The 17,281-nt window shown below is 34.4% G+C and overlaps 1 protein-coding gene across 3 annotated transcripts in view; it reads right to left on the bottom strand.

The window, feature by feature from the left end:
* The window catches only part of CFAP47 (cilia and flagella associated protein 47), a 298,916-nt gene that overhangs the window by 277,549 nt on the left and 4,086 nt on the right, over positions 1-17,281 (bottom strand). For all 3 annotated transcript variants that reach the window (XM_065848704.2, XM_071812057.1, XM_071812059.1), the window contains exons 3-15: positions 15,387-15,502; positions 12,571-12,709; positions 10,264-10,492; positions 9,483-9,643; positions 8,494-8,627; positions 7,676-7,911; positions 6,816-7,008; positions 4,921-5,134; positions 4,410-4,562; positions 2,773-2,962; positions 2,572-2,668; positions 1,114-1,330; positions 169-413 (exon numbers count right to left, since the gene is read on the bottom strand). In XM_065848704.2, coding sequence (XP_065704776.1) covers positions 169-413; positions 1,114-1,330; positions 2,572-2,668; positions 2,773-2,962; positions 4,410-4,562; positions 4,921-5,134; positions 6,816-7,008; positions 7,676-7,911; positions 8,494-8,627; positions 9,483-9,643; positions 10,264-10,492; positions 12,571-12,709; positions 15,387-15,502 — 2,324 coding nt within the window. The remainder of the gene's footprint in view (positions 1-168; positions 414-1,113; positions 1,331-2,571; positions 2,669-2,772; positions 2,963-4,409; positions 4,563-4,920; positions 5,135-6,815; positions 7,009-7,675; positions 7,912-8,493; positions 8,628-9,482; positions 9,644-10,263; positions 10,493-12,570; positions 12,710-15,386; positions 15,503-17,281) is intronic.

Genomic DNA, 17,281 nt, shown 5'->3' with positions numbered 1-17,281 from the left:
GGGAGTGCTGCTATAGTACTAATTAACACTCTGATCTGATGCTGCTTTCGGGATACACTGATATTGACCCAAATCTAACAAACATAGCTTATAGCATCAGCTGAACATTTGTCTTAACATTATTGACATTTAAGATACGTGCATACACACTGTACTTGCATACTATACCTTTGGCTGGTTGTATAGAAAATGCGATTCCTCTATGTGTATTAACAGGTTTCCAAGTAAATCCTGCAGGATGGTTTCTGGGATTGTATAGTGTGACAGTTGTTCTAAATTCTGTCCCTGCTAGGTAGCCAGGAATAGGATTTAAGATCAGTTCCCTTGCAGACAGCTCAAGTTCAACAGACACGGCTTTTGCAACTACCAGCACATGCCCAGGGTGTTGGTTATTTATTGTGTAAGTGAAAGATCTGTAACGAAAAAATATATTTCTCAATATTTGTACGCATTATGTTGTAGTCAGAGTAATATTTATGTGAAATGTAATAATTAGCAAGAAAATACTAAACAAAATAACTGAGTATGAACACACAGTTAAGAGTGACAAGAGAAAGCAAGTTGTAATTGTTTTACAAACAGCTTAAATCATGTTAAAAGTGAAGATGGTCCCAAAGGATGATCTACCTCATATAGTCATTTTAACAACATTACTGAAGTGTGAGTTCTGTGTGCATATGAGAAGGCTGCAAAAAGGTTTGCCTATACATTTATCCATAAGGTCCATCAAAAGGTCTGAGCATAGATGCAGTGATGCAACACTATGCCGAAAAGAGCACAGTATTTTCCATAAAATTTCTCCTAACAAATACACTGTAATAATAAACTTTTTTCCCTAATATACCTGTGGCTATTTGAGCTTTAGACAGAATAGTTTGGTTTTGGGGGGCTGTTTTTGTCATTTGTTTGTTTGTTTCAAACCCGAAGAAACATTACTATGCTAGCAAAATTTTGCAAAATAAAACTGCATTAACTATTGCAACATCACCACAAATAAATGTACACCATTAACACCTATCAAAATTACATTGAATTTAAACCAGACACATTATTTTCTTTATCATACTACTGCAAAGAAAATATGTAAATCAAGCCAAATGTAAGAAGCCTTACTTTTTAAACATTCCAAGAGTGTTTGTCTCAAATACAACTGGAATATGAGTCTTTGTAAGAGGAGGCACCACCTGAGACAATGGACTCGTCTGTTGCAATTCATCAATTTCTATCTCAATTTGTATCCATATATGAACTAACAAGTTATTGATGATATGCAGTTTTCTGGCTGTTGTAGAATGCACACAAACGTCACCAAAATCTATAGTAGAAGGACCTGAAACACATAAGAAATAAAAACTTCAACATTAAAAACTGAAAGTTAATGTATGGAAGCATAACTACTAAAATATCACAATCAAAATATTTTACTTCACCAAATTACAGAATCAGTCAGCTAGAACAATCCTGTAGCAGAACAAATTCACACGAAAATTTGGAAGTAAATGGCATGCATGTTCTGTGATTGTTTTCAGTAGTACAATTCAAAAGCCAGCATCAACTGAATTCTGTTTGTGTTAGCCAGGTGTTAAAATAGGAAAAGCAATGTGCTAATTACTAAAAGCATTATTAATAATCATAAATATTTATTTTTATTAATCAGATATTTAAGTGGCCAGGTAACTGGCAATTCACCGAAAATTTACATACCTAACCTGTTTATTTGCTCCCGGATGTGTGACCACTTGTTTTAATAATGCATGTAATTTGATGGTGACAGAATTATCTCACTACTGTATTTATTGTTATCACCAGTTTTTATGGTGGTCTGCAAACCTTAGTGCTCATGGCACTAATCCAGCACCTTACAAAACTCTAAGTACTCTTTGTATTAATATGTTTATGTTATTCTACCTTTCCTGAAGTGTATCAGCATACACAACTACACTATTCAAGTTCTGGCTTCATTGAAATTTTTTTTTAAAGAAAAGCCCCAAAGGTAATGAAAATTTTCACTTTGCTGCTAAATAATTTTACTGAAGAAAAAATGACCTTAAAATAGACCATTTTTAGTACCAAGTGTTCTTAATATAATAGATGAGTTCCTATCAGACTTTCAAGATATTACTCCTCAGCACAGAGCCTTCCACTGAAATTATTTTGAAGGAGGATTCTGAAGAAGTTTTACTTTTTGGGGGGTATCACTTTTCACTGTTAATTTCCAGAAACATCCTGAACACTGCCATGAACCTTGATGATATTAGTGTTCAAGATACTATCCGATAACAAAGCATAAGGATATGAGCAACCCTCCTATGCTGTATTGATTTCTCTATAACAGGCTGTGGTTTGAGCAGTCTTTAAAGGAAGCTCCCCTTTTACATGTTCATATCTAATCATATCTCAGTACGTTCCGAGGAATACAAATTTTTAGTTTAACACTACTGTACTGATCAAGTTGCCACCAAATTAAGCTATTTTCTATTTAAGGTGAAGTACTATGAACATAAATTGTGCTACTATAATTAAGTGCTTTTATAACTATATGTATCTAGTAACCAAATTAAAAAATCTTACCAATGAGTATTTGATGAAGTTGCTTTGATGTCAAGGTTAGACTACAGTCTTCCTTCTCTTGGGTAGAAGATGGCACAGCACTAAGCCCATTCCAAATCTGTTATAAGCACAAGACATCTTGTCAGAGCACATCAAGATTCTTGCACGTTTTTATATGGTAATCACATTATGCTTGCATTACTACTCAAGTATTTAACTTACTTCTTTAATTGAAGATTTAGAACCTATTGCTGCCAGCTTTTGACTCGTTAATAGGCAATTCTCATCTGAAGGAAGCATTTTAAACTGTAGCTTCTCCTTGTGAAGATCTGTGATTGAAATTCTTGGTGACATAAGCCCTTCAGCTGGTTTGAGACCGATGTTCACAGAATTATTATATTTATAAAACTTCCTATAAGGGAGGGGAAAAAAAATAATATGGAAATCTAGAAGTTTGAGCATTCAGTGTTCTACACATTAAACTACTTAAGATTTCTAAATATAACAAATAATACTTTAAGTAGGAATATTTCATTATGATAAGTGCTCAAGTCTGGAAAATGCTTTGAAAAGTCTTTTATTGTATTGTTTAGGCAAGGATTAACATCTGTCACACATTTGTGGCAAGTGCTTAACTAAATATGGTGCAAGCATTATGGCTATCAAAATATAAATACGATATCATGTCTCAAATGCCTCTTAAAGAACAATTAAGTTGTGAAGTAAAGTGCTTAAAAGTCAGCAAATGGAAAGACTACAAAGGATCCTCCAATTGTATATGCCTGAACTGGACTACTAATTTCCAAAGCAATTAGCCTTTCTTGGTCAAAGTTCAACCCAATCAATCAATTTCACCTGAAACCAAGAGATGTGAAACTTCCAGAGATCTTGCACAGATATTTCATACCAAGTATTCAGAAAATTATTACTATGTTTGATAGGAACAGTGAAATTCATCTGATAACTGTGAAATTTTCCTTTCTTTTCTTGCTCCTCATGCAATATGCCTTGAATATATCTTGAACATACGTGTTATGGTCATATAAACAGCAGTTCATCCACTACACAACAATTCTTTTCAAGAAAACTGTACATAATGTGCATGCATAAACTAAATACCGCTCTGCAGGATTTAATCATGACATATATAAAGAGAGCAAGGTAAATTGAGATTACAAGAACAAGGCATTGGCATTATTAATTTTCAAATAATGGGTATTGTAAACTTAACACTCTTAAGGTATTGCTTTTCTTGCTTTAGAGGCTTTACAGGCTTTTTTTTTTTTTTTTTTTTTTAATAAAACTTGGAAAAGTAGAAGACCTGTCAGTTATGCTTTTCCATGATTTTGTTCTACAGCATGCCAACCAAACACACAGACTAATGAAGCGCGAATTTACGATAAGGCTAGAAGACAACCACAATCCTTTAATCTTATCTGCTTCATTCCACAAATTATATCATAATTTATGCACTGAATCCATCAATTGGGTGAGCTAGACATAACAGTTGGAAATATGCACCATTTATTATAAAGAAAAGAAAAGGAAATCCAACATAATAAATGTTTTGGTTTTGCTACTAACTGTAACCAACTATTATTAAAACTTGGCATCTTATTTTAAGTTCCATGCCTCTGTCCCTACATTTTACCCAGGAAGTGATATGTAAGTGTCTAAACGAACATTTGCACAAAATAGGTTTTGAATGCATTATAAATGAAGGTCCCAAGACCATAAGCATTTCAGCATGGCACAAATTTAGGTTTATGACTGGTGTCACTAGTTTAATTCAGCATGTATATACAAATATTCTTAATATGAGCGTAAAGTATTTACTTATCCTTTAAACAAAGTCTTACCTAGCAGCACTTTTCTGTAAACAACACCGTCTTAAACTAGAAATGAAGTCTGCATAGTATTCCTTATGTGCTTCTTTTGACAGTCGTTCATCATCAGTATAAGAAAATTCTGGATCTATATAATTATATCTCTCGGTCTTTGTGAAAATAGTCCTAAATATTTAAAGAGAATTGTAGTTTCACTACACGTGTAAAATGAATCTGAGTCTTGTTAGAAAGAAAATATATTGATTTTGCTACATACATATTTCATTGCAAACATTATTTTTATCACAGTTGATTATTAGTATTTGACCTTGTAAAGGCAACTATAAAAATGAAATATTGAAACTGTGATAGCTAGATTTGCAGTTTCACATAAGAAAAGCAACTTGAGAAATTTATGTGCAAGAGGTTCAAGGTTAAGTAGAATGCTATAAATTTTAAAGAACTTTCAGCCTAAAAAAAAAAAAAAAGTAAACAGTCATATACAAATGTGTGGTTTTAAATATTATATTTGTATAATTTTTACCTGTACTTTTTATTCCGTTCACTAGGCCTAATGCTGGCTGCGCGGTCATTAGGAAAAGCTATAAGTGCATCATCCTTACAATTCCTGTTTATCCGGTGAGTATGAACTTGTGTTTGGGTTGATTTAAGTATTGCCACAGGTGCTGTATCAGTGCACTGTCCTGTGCCATCAACTACAAACTGCCCAGTTGCATTGGAAATCATCGGTGTTATACCTTAAAATGCAAATAAAACATGTTACATACACTTACATTAACACTTTCTAACTAGAATTCAAAGCATTTCAAAAATATTTCTTAATTTATACTGGTCTACCCAGCAACCCAACAATCAGTCACTCATCCGCTTTTCCTCAGACAAGAGGAAGAAGGTGTTCAGACCATACTAGCAGGCATTCACCTTCCCTGGCCTAGATTGTAGACAAATACTAGAGCACAAACCACTACTATTAATACTATGTCCAGCTGTGATGTTTTGTCTTGCATATGCACATAACCAAACACACCAAGCTGCCTCTGTCACAACACTGTCTGTGGTGTCCTAAAGCTTGTCTTAAGGGCTGCAAACACAAACATGACTTTTGAGAAAGAACTCCCAAGAGAGATTAGATCCTTTTCACTCAAGTTTTATAAAAACACATACACATCAAAGTTAAAAATTTTGACAGAAACCAGGGCATGTGTTTGCTCACCTCTCCTACATAAACTGACACATGTTTAAAACAGCACTATAAATAAATACATATATCAATTCTTCAACTGCACCTTCCTCCCTCACCAGTAAAAATATTGATACATTAAACTAATACCCTTGCTTACTCTCTAAGGGTTAAAAAAAAAAAAACCCTGCTTTCCATCCTCCAAACTGTAGGAGTGATTACAGCTTCCACTGCCCAGGCAGGCTCAGTTTGTGAGAAGCTTCATTCCAATCTCTTGCCCCCTCCACTGAATACAGAGAGACAAGGACAGGTACTTAGCCAGAGACTGGGAGAACAGGAAGACAGAGAACTCATCTGTATAAGGACCTGAAAAAAATTAATTTCCTTCCACGCTTCAATGAAGCTTAAAAAAAAAGCACAGATACCAGTGGCCTATAGAGCACAGGATACCCCCTCGTAATCTATTTATAAACCTGCAAACAGGAGCAGAATGGAGACATTAAGAGAGCAAATGGTAAACAAGTGCATTTAGAAAAGCTGATGGATCTTGAATACTACATGAAATCTTTGATCTACAGAAACGTATTTTAATTGTGGTTTTGAAGCAGGAAAAATGCAGGAGTTCTGGATTTTTGGTTTTAAAATCCATTGACAGGCTGAGTCAAATCTACTGTAAAGTGGTTGTTCATGGGCCACATCAGGAACATGAGGAACAAATTAGAGATTAATTATTGAATATCCTGAAAGATTATTTATGCTGGCATAGGCTTCATAGGATGAGAAGACTCAAAGGACATGGGACAGGTATTTACCAGCAAATTCATCCATAAGTATTTACTTTTAATCAATAAAGAATACCCCGTTATCTTTTCTGACTTTTTCTGTACTTTACACATCTCTCTAGTCAGAACTGAAACGTTAGCACTGTGGAATGGCATTGCTGTCAAAAACTGAAGCTTTTGTTTTCTGATTTATAAAAGCTAAATAATCATACAACAAAAATTTATGCTTTAATAGTTAACTTTTAGTTAAAATATGAGGGAGGGTTTACCATTATTTTAGCCATTGTTTTTCACTCCTATGGGTATATGTCATACAATTGAGCATTCCCTCGACAGTCAAAGATATATTAATTTTTAAAAAACAAACAAATTGTAGTAAAAAAAAAATCTTTGAAATGTTTAAAGTGTACTTTTAAAACACTTTATCACTTTTCATTTACATTTTTAGCATCTTACCAGGATTAATTTTGAATAGGATGTTTTTTCGTTTAGATTTGCACACACCAATAAATCTTAAATATATTCGGTGAAAGGATTTTGTCTTCAAAGCTTGTAAATTATTTTTCTCTAGTCTTATACCAATAATATCAACAACTTGCTTCACTTTAAATGTTCCTATTTGATGCGGAGAAAATAAAAATATCACATCCTGTAAAAGAAAAGTCATTATGAGACAGCAGAAAAGCAAAAAGACTTTTTGTTTTGCGTCATTGTCTGTTTAACTGTGTCACTTCTCTCCACGTGTACTTCTAAGACAGGTGTTCAAGACTGGGCTTTTAGAATATGTCAACTGCCACACGTAAATTGGCAATATATGGAAACATAAAACTGCTAGACAGTGGAACATCGCAAAGTCTCACCTGCTCATTTCTGGCACAAATTGTTCCCTCTTGCGCCCTGAGTTACAGTTTTACGAAATTATAAATGTCTCTCTATTTGATTTAAATATGGAAAAGTTTCTTCCATTAAAAGAAATGTTGTGTTACACAAGAGTATTTGCAATTTAATGAAATAAAAGGATCTTGCAAAGGTTTGAGTATAAATCAGTCTTCTCAAGTCAGTAAAATATAAAAAATTCAAAGCCAGGAAAAACATGGGTAAAGTTTCTTCAGTACTATAATTATTTTTTCCAAATTTAAATAACACTTGTTGCTTGTGTACAGGAAAGAGCATTAGAAGATTCTACACAGGGAGAAAATATTAAACATCAGGGCTACTGAAATTGAATTATTCTGATTTACCTTAAAGAAACTCCACTGATAACCACTGCAAAGTAATCTGCATGTCTACATAAACTGAAAGAACCATGTAATTACCTTTGCAGACCTTTTTTTAATTTTCCCTTTCTCAGGAGAAATATTGAAGTGAGCAGTCTTGCGGAAACTGAATGTTACTGGAAGGGACTCAGATTCATTTTTGAGTGTGCACAGAACTTGTGTTTGTTCACCAAAAAAACAGTCCATAAACTTAATAACTGGTCCTGGATTAACAGTTAACATGACAGGAAGCCCGGAACCTGTCAAAGCCAACTCCGTGTGATGAGGATGATTTGCTGCATTAGAGAAATACAACAAACAAACCTATTAGTTTACAAACAGAAAAAAAAAAATCATACTGTGGTTGTATTGTTGCAAAAACAAAATAATACCATAATACAATATGATTTATAACGCAATTTTCTACAAACACAGACATGCTTACTTATAATGGTTGTTAGATAATGTATTCCCTCATTAAGGAAGTTGAAGGTGATCAAATATTTACTTGAAAATGCGCAAAACTGCTATACCAAAGTGCTTGTGACTTGCAAATGGCTGGGTTTTTTAATGTTCTCCAAATATTTATATTTATCATTAAGTTCAAGGTGTTCACTACCAGCAGGTGTACTCATGGCATGCACATTTCCCTCCTTTTTTCTGCTCACTATTCAAAGAGTTCTTGCTGCCAAATCATTAAAGATGTAAGTTACAATAATGTATTTGTATTGATATAAATAAACGCAGGTTTCCCACAAAAGGGCTAAGATGAGAAAGAAAGAAAGAAATTTAAAAAAAAAAAAAAAAAAAAACAAACAAAACACAAACAACTCCAAGATATATAGTTTTATCATTTATATACATTTTCAATAACATACTTGTGACTGCTGTGGTACCATCATTGAGGGTCTGCAGATAGCCATCTTTATTCCCAACAGCTTCAAATCTCAGAAACAACACGTAATCTTGTTTCCTGGGTGAGTCACTCACTCCAAAGTCCCTATCAAGTTTTCTGTAAGAGTCACAATCTCTAATTACAAGACAGGCAAAACAACAAACCACTGAACCCCAACCCACGCAAAAATGAAGCCTTATTTTTCATCATCCGGTCTGCCTTCTTTGCTGTTGGTTGCAGCTTGAACAAATGATCTTTATACTTCCTGTCAGAAAATGGAATAGTAACAAATTTATGCTCAACAATATCTGTATGCTTATTATAGTAGTCATTTGATATCTTTTGCAGTCTACAACAGTTTTCCAAACTAACACTACATGCATAATAATCCCTTGTAATTGGAGTTTTAGTAAGGGAAAATGGCAAGAGCGCATTTTCTTTTTGTTTTCCTTAGCCAAAGAATAAATGTTTCCTTATGCTTACATTTTCTTAATGGAGAGCTCTCCAAAACACTTCAGTCTCTTGGTGATCAAATATATATATTCTTCCATAATGCTGCACATAAACTATATCTTTATTAAATAAATCTGCGGTCATTAAAAAGGCACTTAATTTGATACTGTAGAACTCAACCGTCTTGAGGGATTCAACATCTTTAAAAAGAGCTGCAATTATTTCCCTTGGCAAAATCTAATAAAATTATCGTTCTCACAAAACACGCTTAACCAATTCTTGGTTCAAATACCTCCTTAATGTATTATAAAATAATTCACAGATAATCACCTCAGACTTTGCTTTCTCATTTATGGTATCATGTCAAGCAATTTCTTTTAACACGTAAATACATAAAAAATCATTCAGAAAACAAATTTGTGAACACATGAACTAAAAATTATTTTCTAACACAGCTCTTCACAGAATAATTGAGACTAATCAACTTGTGTGTGTGTCTAATTTGGACTACTCACTCACTTTGGACTAAAGCACAATGTAACCAAAGATTTCTCATAAGGTAGCAAGGTTCCTTGATTGGGAATGCACAAGATCAAGGTGGAAACATCTAAATCTCTTGTTCTGTTTTTGAGGTTTAAGTCTTGTAAAACAGCATCTGCACTCCCCTCAAGATCTGTCCCCTAAAAAATAGTCAAAATGTGGAATAGGTCAGCTTGTTCTGCTTCCCTCCCTTTCTTTTTTTTTCCTACACATACATTTCCATACCTCTCACAAGTAGAAAGACATAATGTAAGTAACAGAACTGACATAGTTACATATCACATGGATAATTAACCAATTTTAAAATTTACATTTCATGTCAATGTTTTGAATTCCTTTTTTTAAAGATGATGCTCACTCAGATGAATTTACTATCTGAGAAAAAAAAAAAGTGAAACTACAGATATTTAACATCTTACAGAATCAAAGTATATTTTGATAACTCTAACAAAATTATAAGAAATCCAGTAGATCAAGCAAAGCCACTAAAAAAAAGGAAAAAAAAAAAAAAAGGCAACCACACACAGGGAATGTACTTAACATTGTTAAGACGTCACATGATGAAACAGAAAAAACTTAATTCCAAACTTCAATTATAGTAAAAAATTAGCTGGATGGACAGAAGTTTCAGAAAGGCTATTGATCAGGAAATATCATCATCTATAAAACCACTAGAAAATTAATAGGGAGTCACAAAAATTGCAAAAGCAGAAATGAAAACAAGTTTTCAACTAAAATTAAAAACAGAACTGTTTCTTACCATCTCTCCTCCAACGGCATTGTCTTCCAGTACTGCTACCCAGTCTATGCGCTCAGGACTTCCATTGTATAAAGATATTTGTTCAGTCTTTGAAGACCCATAGTAAACTGGTCCAAAGTTAACGCATTCCAATACATTTCCACAAGACACTCCTAGGACTTTCAGAATTTGTTCAACCACAACAGCTTTGATCCAGACTTCAGCACAGCCACGACCTTGCAAATTCACTCTGTCAGTAAGAGTAGCAAGAAGCAATAGGTAATGCAGAAAAGTGTTAGAAATAATCAGTTTAGTTTATATTAGAACCCATACAAAATTGAATCTAATCAAAGTACTCAAATCAACGGCTTTCTATAGATCAACTAAGCAGGGAGGGGGGGAAAAAAGTGTACTTGACAATGTGATACCTAACAGGAATATTACCAGCCAGGAAAATTCTGACATTATGCAGTGGAATTTTAGGGAGCTTTTTGAGTTTTTTTTCCCTTTTTTAATGCTTGAAACAATACAGCCTCTTAAAAAAATCAGAGATGTCCACAAATAATACACTGCTCTTATTTCTGAGAATCTTTATATCTATATACCAATTTTGGCATATACTTAGTAATTTTATCTTAGGCAACTGGAGCTAGAATTTTATCTGAATAACCATAAAAGAAATACTGTTGTTTCTGCCTGAATGGTTCATCTTGATCATATCACAAAGCATCAAAGGGCGATATCAACAACGGACAAATATTTGTTAGTAGAATTCTCCTGGAACAAAACATATTTGATCTTTTTGAAAAAAAATAATCAAATTTAGTAGTATAATTTGTTGTTTTACAAGAATAAATTATCCTTTTGGAAAAACTAACAAACAAACAAACAAACAAAACTTTGTTTTGAATAGCCGCATATATAACTACACAAGGGATCTGGGAGGGGATCTCAAACTCTCTAAACATCTTCTTTCAACTTCTGAAGCATGATTATGAGATTTTACAAGACAGAAAAGAAATCTCAAAAAAATATTAGCAGATTCCTCTGGAAATAATTTTGCTTACACACAGAAGCAAAATGCTTAGAGGACAAGGCAAATGGAAATAATCTGGATATTTTCATCAAAACTCTACTATTTCTCCAAGTCAAATTCCTGTCAAATACCCATTATAAGACTTTCAATATTACACTATTTGTTTAAATACATATATACACATACATCTATATACTTGTGTAAGGTTTGACAAGGAAAGAAATGCCAAATTCACTGAGAAAATTATGTAGAATTTAAGGCAGGGAAGGGGTGAAGGATGAAATCTGAGCTCCGTGTAGTTATGTTCTTTCCATTTACTACGTCAACTGCAGGAGACAGCAGCTGTTTAACCAAGATGGGGTGAAGAAAACAGTGGTGGCAGCCTGGACAGCAAGGGAAAGGCAGAAAGCATGATCCATTGTAACCAAAAGGTTGAAACTCATTAACCAAAGAAAATATCACATGAAGGAGGATGTAACTGTGAGGCAAAATAAAGATACTGTCTCCACTGTCACTTCAATAGAATTTTCCTCTTCTCATTTCACGTCCTTTTCCAACAGGCTACAAAAACCAGAAACGGGAAGAACTGAACTTTAAAGTCACATACCTTAATAATTTAAAAACAAACCAGGAATCATCCATCCACACCACCCCCCCGCCCCTCCCCCCCCCCCCAAAAAAAAAAGACCACAACCAACCAACCAAACACACACACACACACAAACAATTCCACACTCTATTTCCTGTTACAAGAAAACAGGATATTGAAAAGTATTTTCCAGATTGGTACCCACTTCCAATTCTGGCACTTCCTAAAAAGGCTGTATTCACCACTTGAAGAGAGACAAGGAAGACATTTTAAAATAGCCTATTCTTAAAAGAGTTAGTGATTGCAAATACATTCCATCCATTCAAAATAAGATACACTAAAGGACATCATAACATTTCTAAGACTCTTAAGACATATACAACCAAAAAAAAAAAAAAAAAAAAAAAAAGCAGAGTTACAGAAGCTAAAAAAAAAAAAAGTATGGAACACAGGATGTTTAGGAAGGAGAAAGATACAAAAGCTCTTGGTTAGTTGTATACTCAGAGATGTGCAAACATCCCACATCATTATATCTGTGGAGATAATTTAATCATCAAATTAATTTAATTTTAAAAATGTAGAAGACAGCAACAGATTCCTAGGAGTTTAACTTTTTTAAAATAAATAATCATAGCGAAGACTAGAATTATTAACAGACAAAAATGTAATTTATATAGCTGGATTATTTCAGTCATACACTCACTTTATGACTTCTTTGATGATTCTGGGTACATCTGTGCAGATATCCACTTTAACTCTCTGTATAGATTTTGGTTCTACCACTCCACTGGTAGGTTCTATGTAATGCAGGACAATCCCATCATATGATATTTTAAACGTGCCTAAAAGAAACAGAATAATAAACAGAAAGTTCCACAGCAAAGCTGCAGATTTATATTCAGAAGTAGTACGTTTTCCTATGGAAACAGGAAACACTGAGTTAATCCTTTCAAAACTATTTCTAACACGGAGTAGATCATTATTTCCAAGGTTTCTTAAAATATTACACCCTCATGTCCAATGCCACTTTGCAAGTTCTGATTGTAACAGAAAAGGTACTCACATTCCAAACAAAAGTGACAACATCCTAAAGTAGCTCTACAGTAACATTTTATGGTATATTTTACACACAGTTCTAGGCAGCTACTGTAGCCAAAAAGTTAAGTGCATATTGCAGGTAACAATAGTTTTCATTATTTGGAATGTACACAACACAGTTTATCACAGAAGAGAACAGTGAATATTTCCAGGCTATAAAATAATTTTTAAAGGTGAAAAAAATATTAGAGGTGTATTTAACTGCCAGCACATCTGCCATTGTCTCATAGATAACAAGAAATTGTTTCAAATGTGGTAGGAAGAATACAGTCATAGAAACATAATATCATTTTGGTTGGAAGAGACCCTCAAGATCAAGTCCAACCATAACCTAACACTGGCACTAAACTATGCCCATAAGAACCTAATCCACATGGCTTTTAAACACCTCCAGGGATGGTGACTCCACCACTTCCCTGAGTAGGCTGTTGTCACTGCTTGACAACCCTTTCCCTGAAGAAACGTTTCCTAATATCCAATCTGAACCTTCCCTGAACCTTCCCTTATCCTATCACTTGTTACTTGGGAGAAGAGACCAACACTCTCCAGGCTACAACCTCCTTTGAGGTAGTTGTAGGCAGCGAGAAGCTGTCCCCTTCAGTGTTCTTTTCTCCAGGCTGAACAGCCCCAGTTCCCTCAGCTGCTCCTCACCAGACTTGTGCTCCAGACCCCTCATCGGCCTCATCACCCTCCTCTGAACTCTCTCCAGGACCTCAATGTCTTTCTTGTAGTGAGGGGTCCAAAACTGAACACGGGATTCAAGGTGGGGCCTTGTGAGTTCCGAGTACCGGTGGACGATCACTGCCCTGGTCCTGTTGGCCACGCTATTCCTGATACAAGCCAGGATGCTGTTGGCATTTTTGGCCACCAGGGCACACTGCTGGCTCATGTTCAGCCGTTCGTCAACCAACACTCCCAGGTCCTCTTACACCAAGCATCTTTCCAGCCACTCTTCCTCAAGCCTGCACTGCTGCCTGGGGTTGTTGTGACCCAAGTGCAGGACATGGTAAAAATACATTGCTTGGTCCCAAACAATAGATGATATCCGATATGAGATCAGAAGTAAGAACAAAGGACTCATTTTGTGCCTGGGACGTCGGGTGAAACGCAGTCCTTCAGTTACAGGCCAGCGTACAGCACTTCCTACTGACACAGTTTAAATGCTGCCTGCTAGTGTGACCTGCTGTTATTATGATTTACAAACTCTACAGAAACACATATTTGGCAGCTGTCCTCAATACATCCTTCACTAATCTCTGCTTTCATTCTAATTTTGCCTGTGTTCAATCCTGCAAAACTCTACCATGCAGCAGTTTATAACTAGAAACAGTTGCTATACAACATGAGAAATCCCACATCATGCAAATTAGTTGTAGATGCATAGGTAATGTAGGTTAACTCTTTTTCTTTATCTAATCATCGATCCTCAAAGAAAAAAGTTACTATGTATAAGAGCTGATTATATAAAGTACACACTACATCTTTAGGTTGAGGTGGCTAGGAAAAAAAATTCCTTTGCTTTTTAGAAAAAAAAAAAAAAAATCTGTTCCAACTAGAGTATCATTCGATTTTTTTTTTTTTTTTATAATATTGCAACCCACTTCTGTGTTTCTAGAATCACGTATTTTATGTTAGTACAATATTACTTGTGGAAATCTATGAAGCCAATGTTCACACAACCTTGACCTAATGCAAATAAAGATACCCTGTGATATAATAAACAGCTGTACAAGTGAGGAACAAAAATCACTAACTGCCTTAAATTTATTGTTTCAAACTCAGCGGACTTGCCACCCTACTTCTGGAGAAAGGTGCCTGCAACATTGTGCAGTGGAAAAGGTAGTTAAATAAGTTACTTTGATTATATAAGCATTCTTACACTCCGTTCTCCATGTTTCTTATATTCCTTGGAGCAGTTCCTCACAGAATTTGAAGGATGTGAATGCTTTAAAAGCTGTATGATTTCAAAAGCTATGACAGGAAGATAAACAATCCTTCATTAACTTCTGGTAATAAATATGGTTCAACTCCCATCCTATAGGACTTTAGCTCTGAAAGTACAGGAAACTTGTACCTGTTTATTTCTTAGCTATTGGGATCACAGAATCACAAAGACAACAAAGCAAGAGCAGACCTATTTTGCTACTATTTATGTTAGGAATAGTATCTTTCAGATGGTTCTCAAAAGTAGAGAACTCCTAAAATTTGGCAAAGTTCTAAATTCATTTTTCTTCCCTAAGTGGAAACATAGTACTGCGTACAGAAGCAATGGGCCACTGACAGAACCTTTAGCTACACATAATCTGCATAACCAGAACTTCAGTTAATTTCTTCTTGGCCACTGAAGTGTTAACTTGCATAAAATTACATTTTCCAATAAAATAAAACATTTATATAACTTGATGTATACTCAATATTTACCTGAAGATGATCCACGGTTAGCAATCCTAATCTCTTTACTAATTATTCTACTGTTTGCAATCACTGAACCAAAATTAATCTCTGAGTCAATTTCCAGATTACAGCACCGAATTAATCTGCAGAGAAAATACATGGTTACATTTTCCTAAAATTTTAAAATACTTTTGCATTTTTAAAGAAAACAAACTAAGCACTCCAGTGAAAAAGTTCTTCTTTTCTCCTAGTTCTCCTATCAAAGTTTATGCAACTCAGTTCAGTAGTACAGCATATATAGGGAAGATGTAAAAAAGATCTATCCAGCTGTTTACTTTAATGACTAATTACTATAACTTTAAAACAGTATAGCTTAAACAAATAGTCAAAATGCAATATATACATTTCTATTTTATTTTAAATACTTTATTATAGTACAAAGAACTGTAATTAAAACTATCTTGAGTTAGTTGCATCACAAAATAAGTCAAAGTTAAAGTTCAACATATTTCATTATCAGCTGCCTGAAATAAAAGCAGAGGGAAAATGTGTGCCTGTATCAATTTACAGTCTTCTTGTTTTATAGACACTTCATGTGGCTTCAATAAAGCTTTTTATAACAGACAGAAGTGGATAATGACAGAAGTTATTTCTATTATTTAATCAAGAGCCTCAACCAGCATGATGACATCACTGGATTGGGTACTGTTTGACCATAATGAAAAGATCAAACTTGCTTCAGGCAACTTGTATTTTAAAGGCCCCAGTTTCTAATACAATCGCACTTCTGATCTCACATAAAACTGTGTTTGAAATAATTTGGAATTTTACATCAGCACAGCAGTCTGTCTCCTCTTAACCACGAATAGAAACATGCAAGAACAATTGCATCTCGTGATCTGCACTACATGCAGCACAGAAGACTAGATGAAGAAGGAAGATGAATCTCCTTGGCTGAGCTAGATAGACCCTGTCCATATAATCTATTGCATAAGAAGGGTGAGGAGGAAGAGAGAAAGGTAGGGAGAAGGAAAAAATATTGGACAAGCAAATGCAACAAAAGAAGTTGCTCTTGGGAATGTCAATATGCTGTTTAAAATTCTCTTTAAGAATTTATTGTAATTTAAAAAAAAAAAAAATTTATCTAGACCAGCAGGATGTGGCAAAAGATCCCAACAAAACAATAAAAAACAAAAAACAGCTGTCAGGTTTATGGGATTCATCTCTCCTAATTTAGGCATCTAAAAGATAGATCTGTAAACAGAAGTCTGTCACTCTAGTTTCTCTTCATATAGAGAGGAGAGAAAGGTACTCCACAGCAATTCCACCTCATCCTCAGATAATCACCTAGCCTAAGTCTGATAAACTATATTTAGAAGCTTACTTTTTTCAAGCAATATGTTATAAACAATACATAAGACATATATCCATACAAATAGGTACACACGATCACACACAGATTGATGAAAATGATCCTTGAATGTGAGACTTTATTCTAAAACACACACCATATTTTTAGAATTAGACAACATACATTTCACTATTACCCAGTTCTTCAAATATGAACTATTACTATAAAATCTTTTATGTAAATGGCTCAGTAAGGGAGTAAGACATTAAGAGTGGATATTAACTTGTCTAATGCTGATACAGAATTGGAAATTATCAATGTGATCGCAACCAACTCAGAATAAAGCAAAAACAAAAACCCAGACTCTCTCTAGGATCTTAGAGGGACATCACCCCAATTAAATTTTAACCAGTGTGCTGCTCTGAAAAAAAAAAAATAGATAATTGTAAGGAAACCTACTATATGTTCACAGTGCAATTGACAGATTAATCACATAGACATATCTGCTATGTGTTAGTAAACTTTCCACAAGGTTAAGCTGCAAATAGTAAAGGCAGCATATGAAATTTTG

This window comes from Patagioenas fasciata, chromosome 1 (assembly GCF_037038585.1).
Source record: "Patagioenas fasciata isolate bPatFas1 chromosome 1, bPatFas1.hap1, whole genome shotgun sequence".
NCBI lineage: Eukaryota > Metazoa > Chordata > Aves > Columbiformes > Columbidae > Patagioenas > Patagioenas fasciata.
Note: the sequence above shows the minus strand (reverse complement) of the source record. Positions and strands in the feature narration are given on the sequence as shown.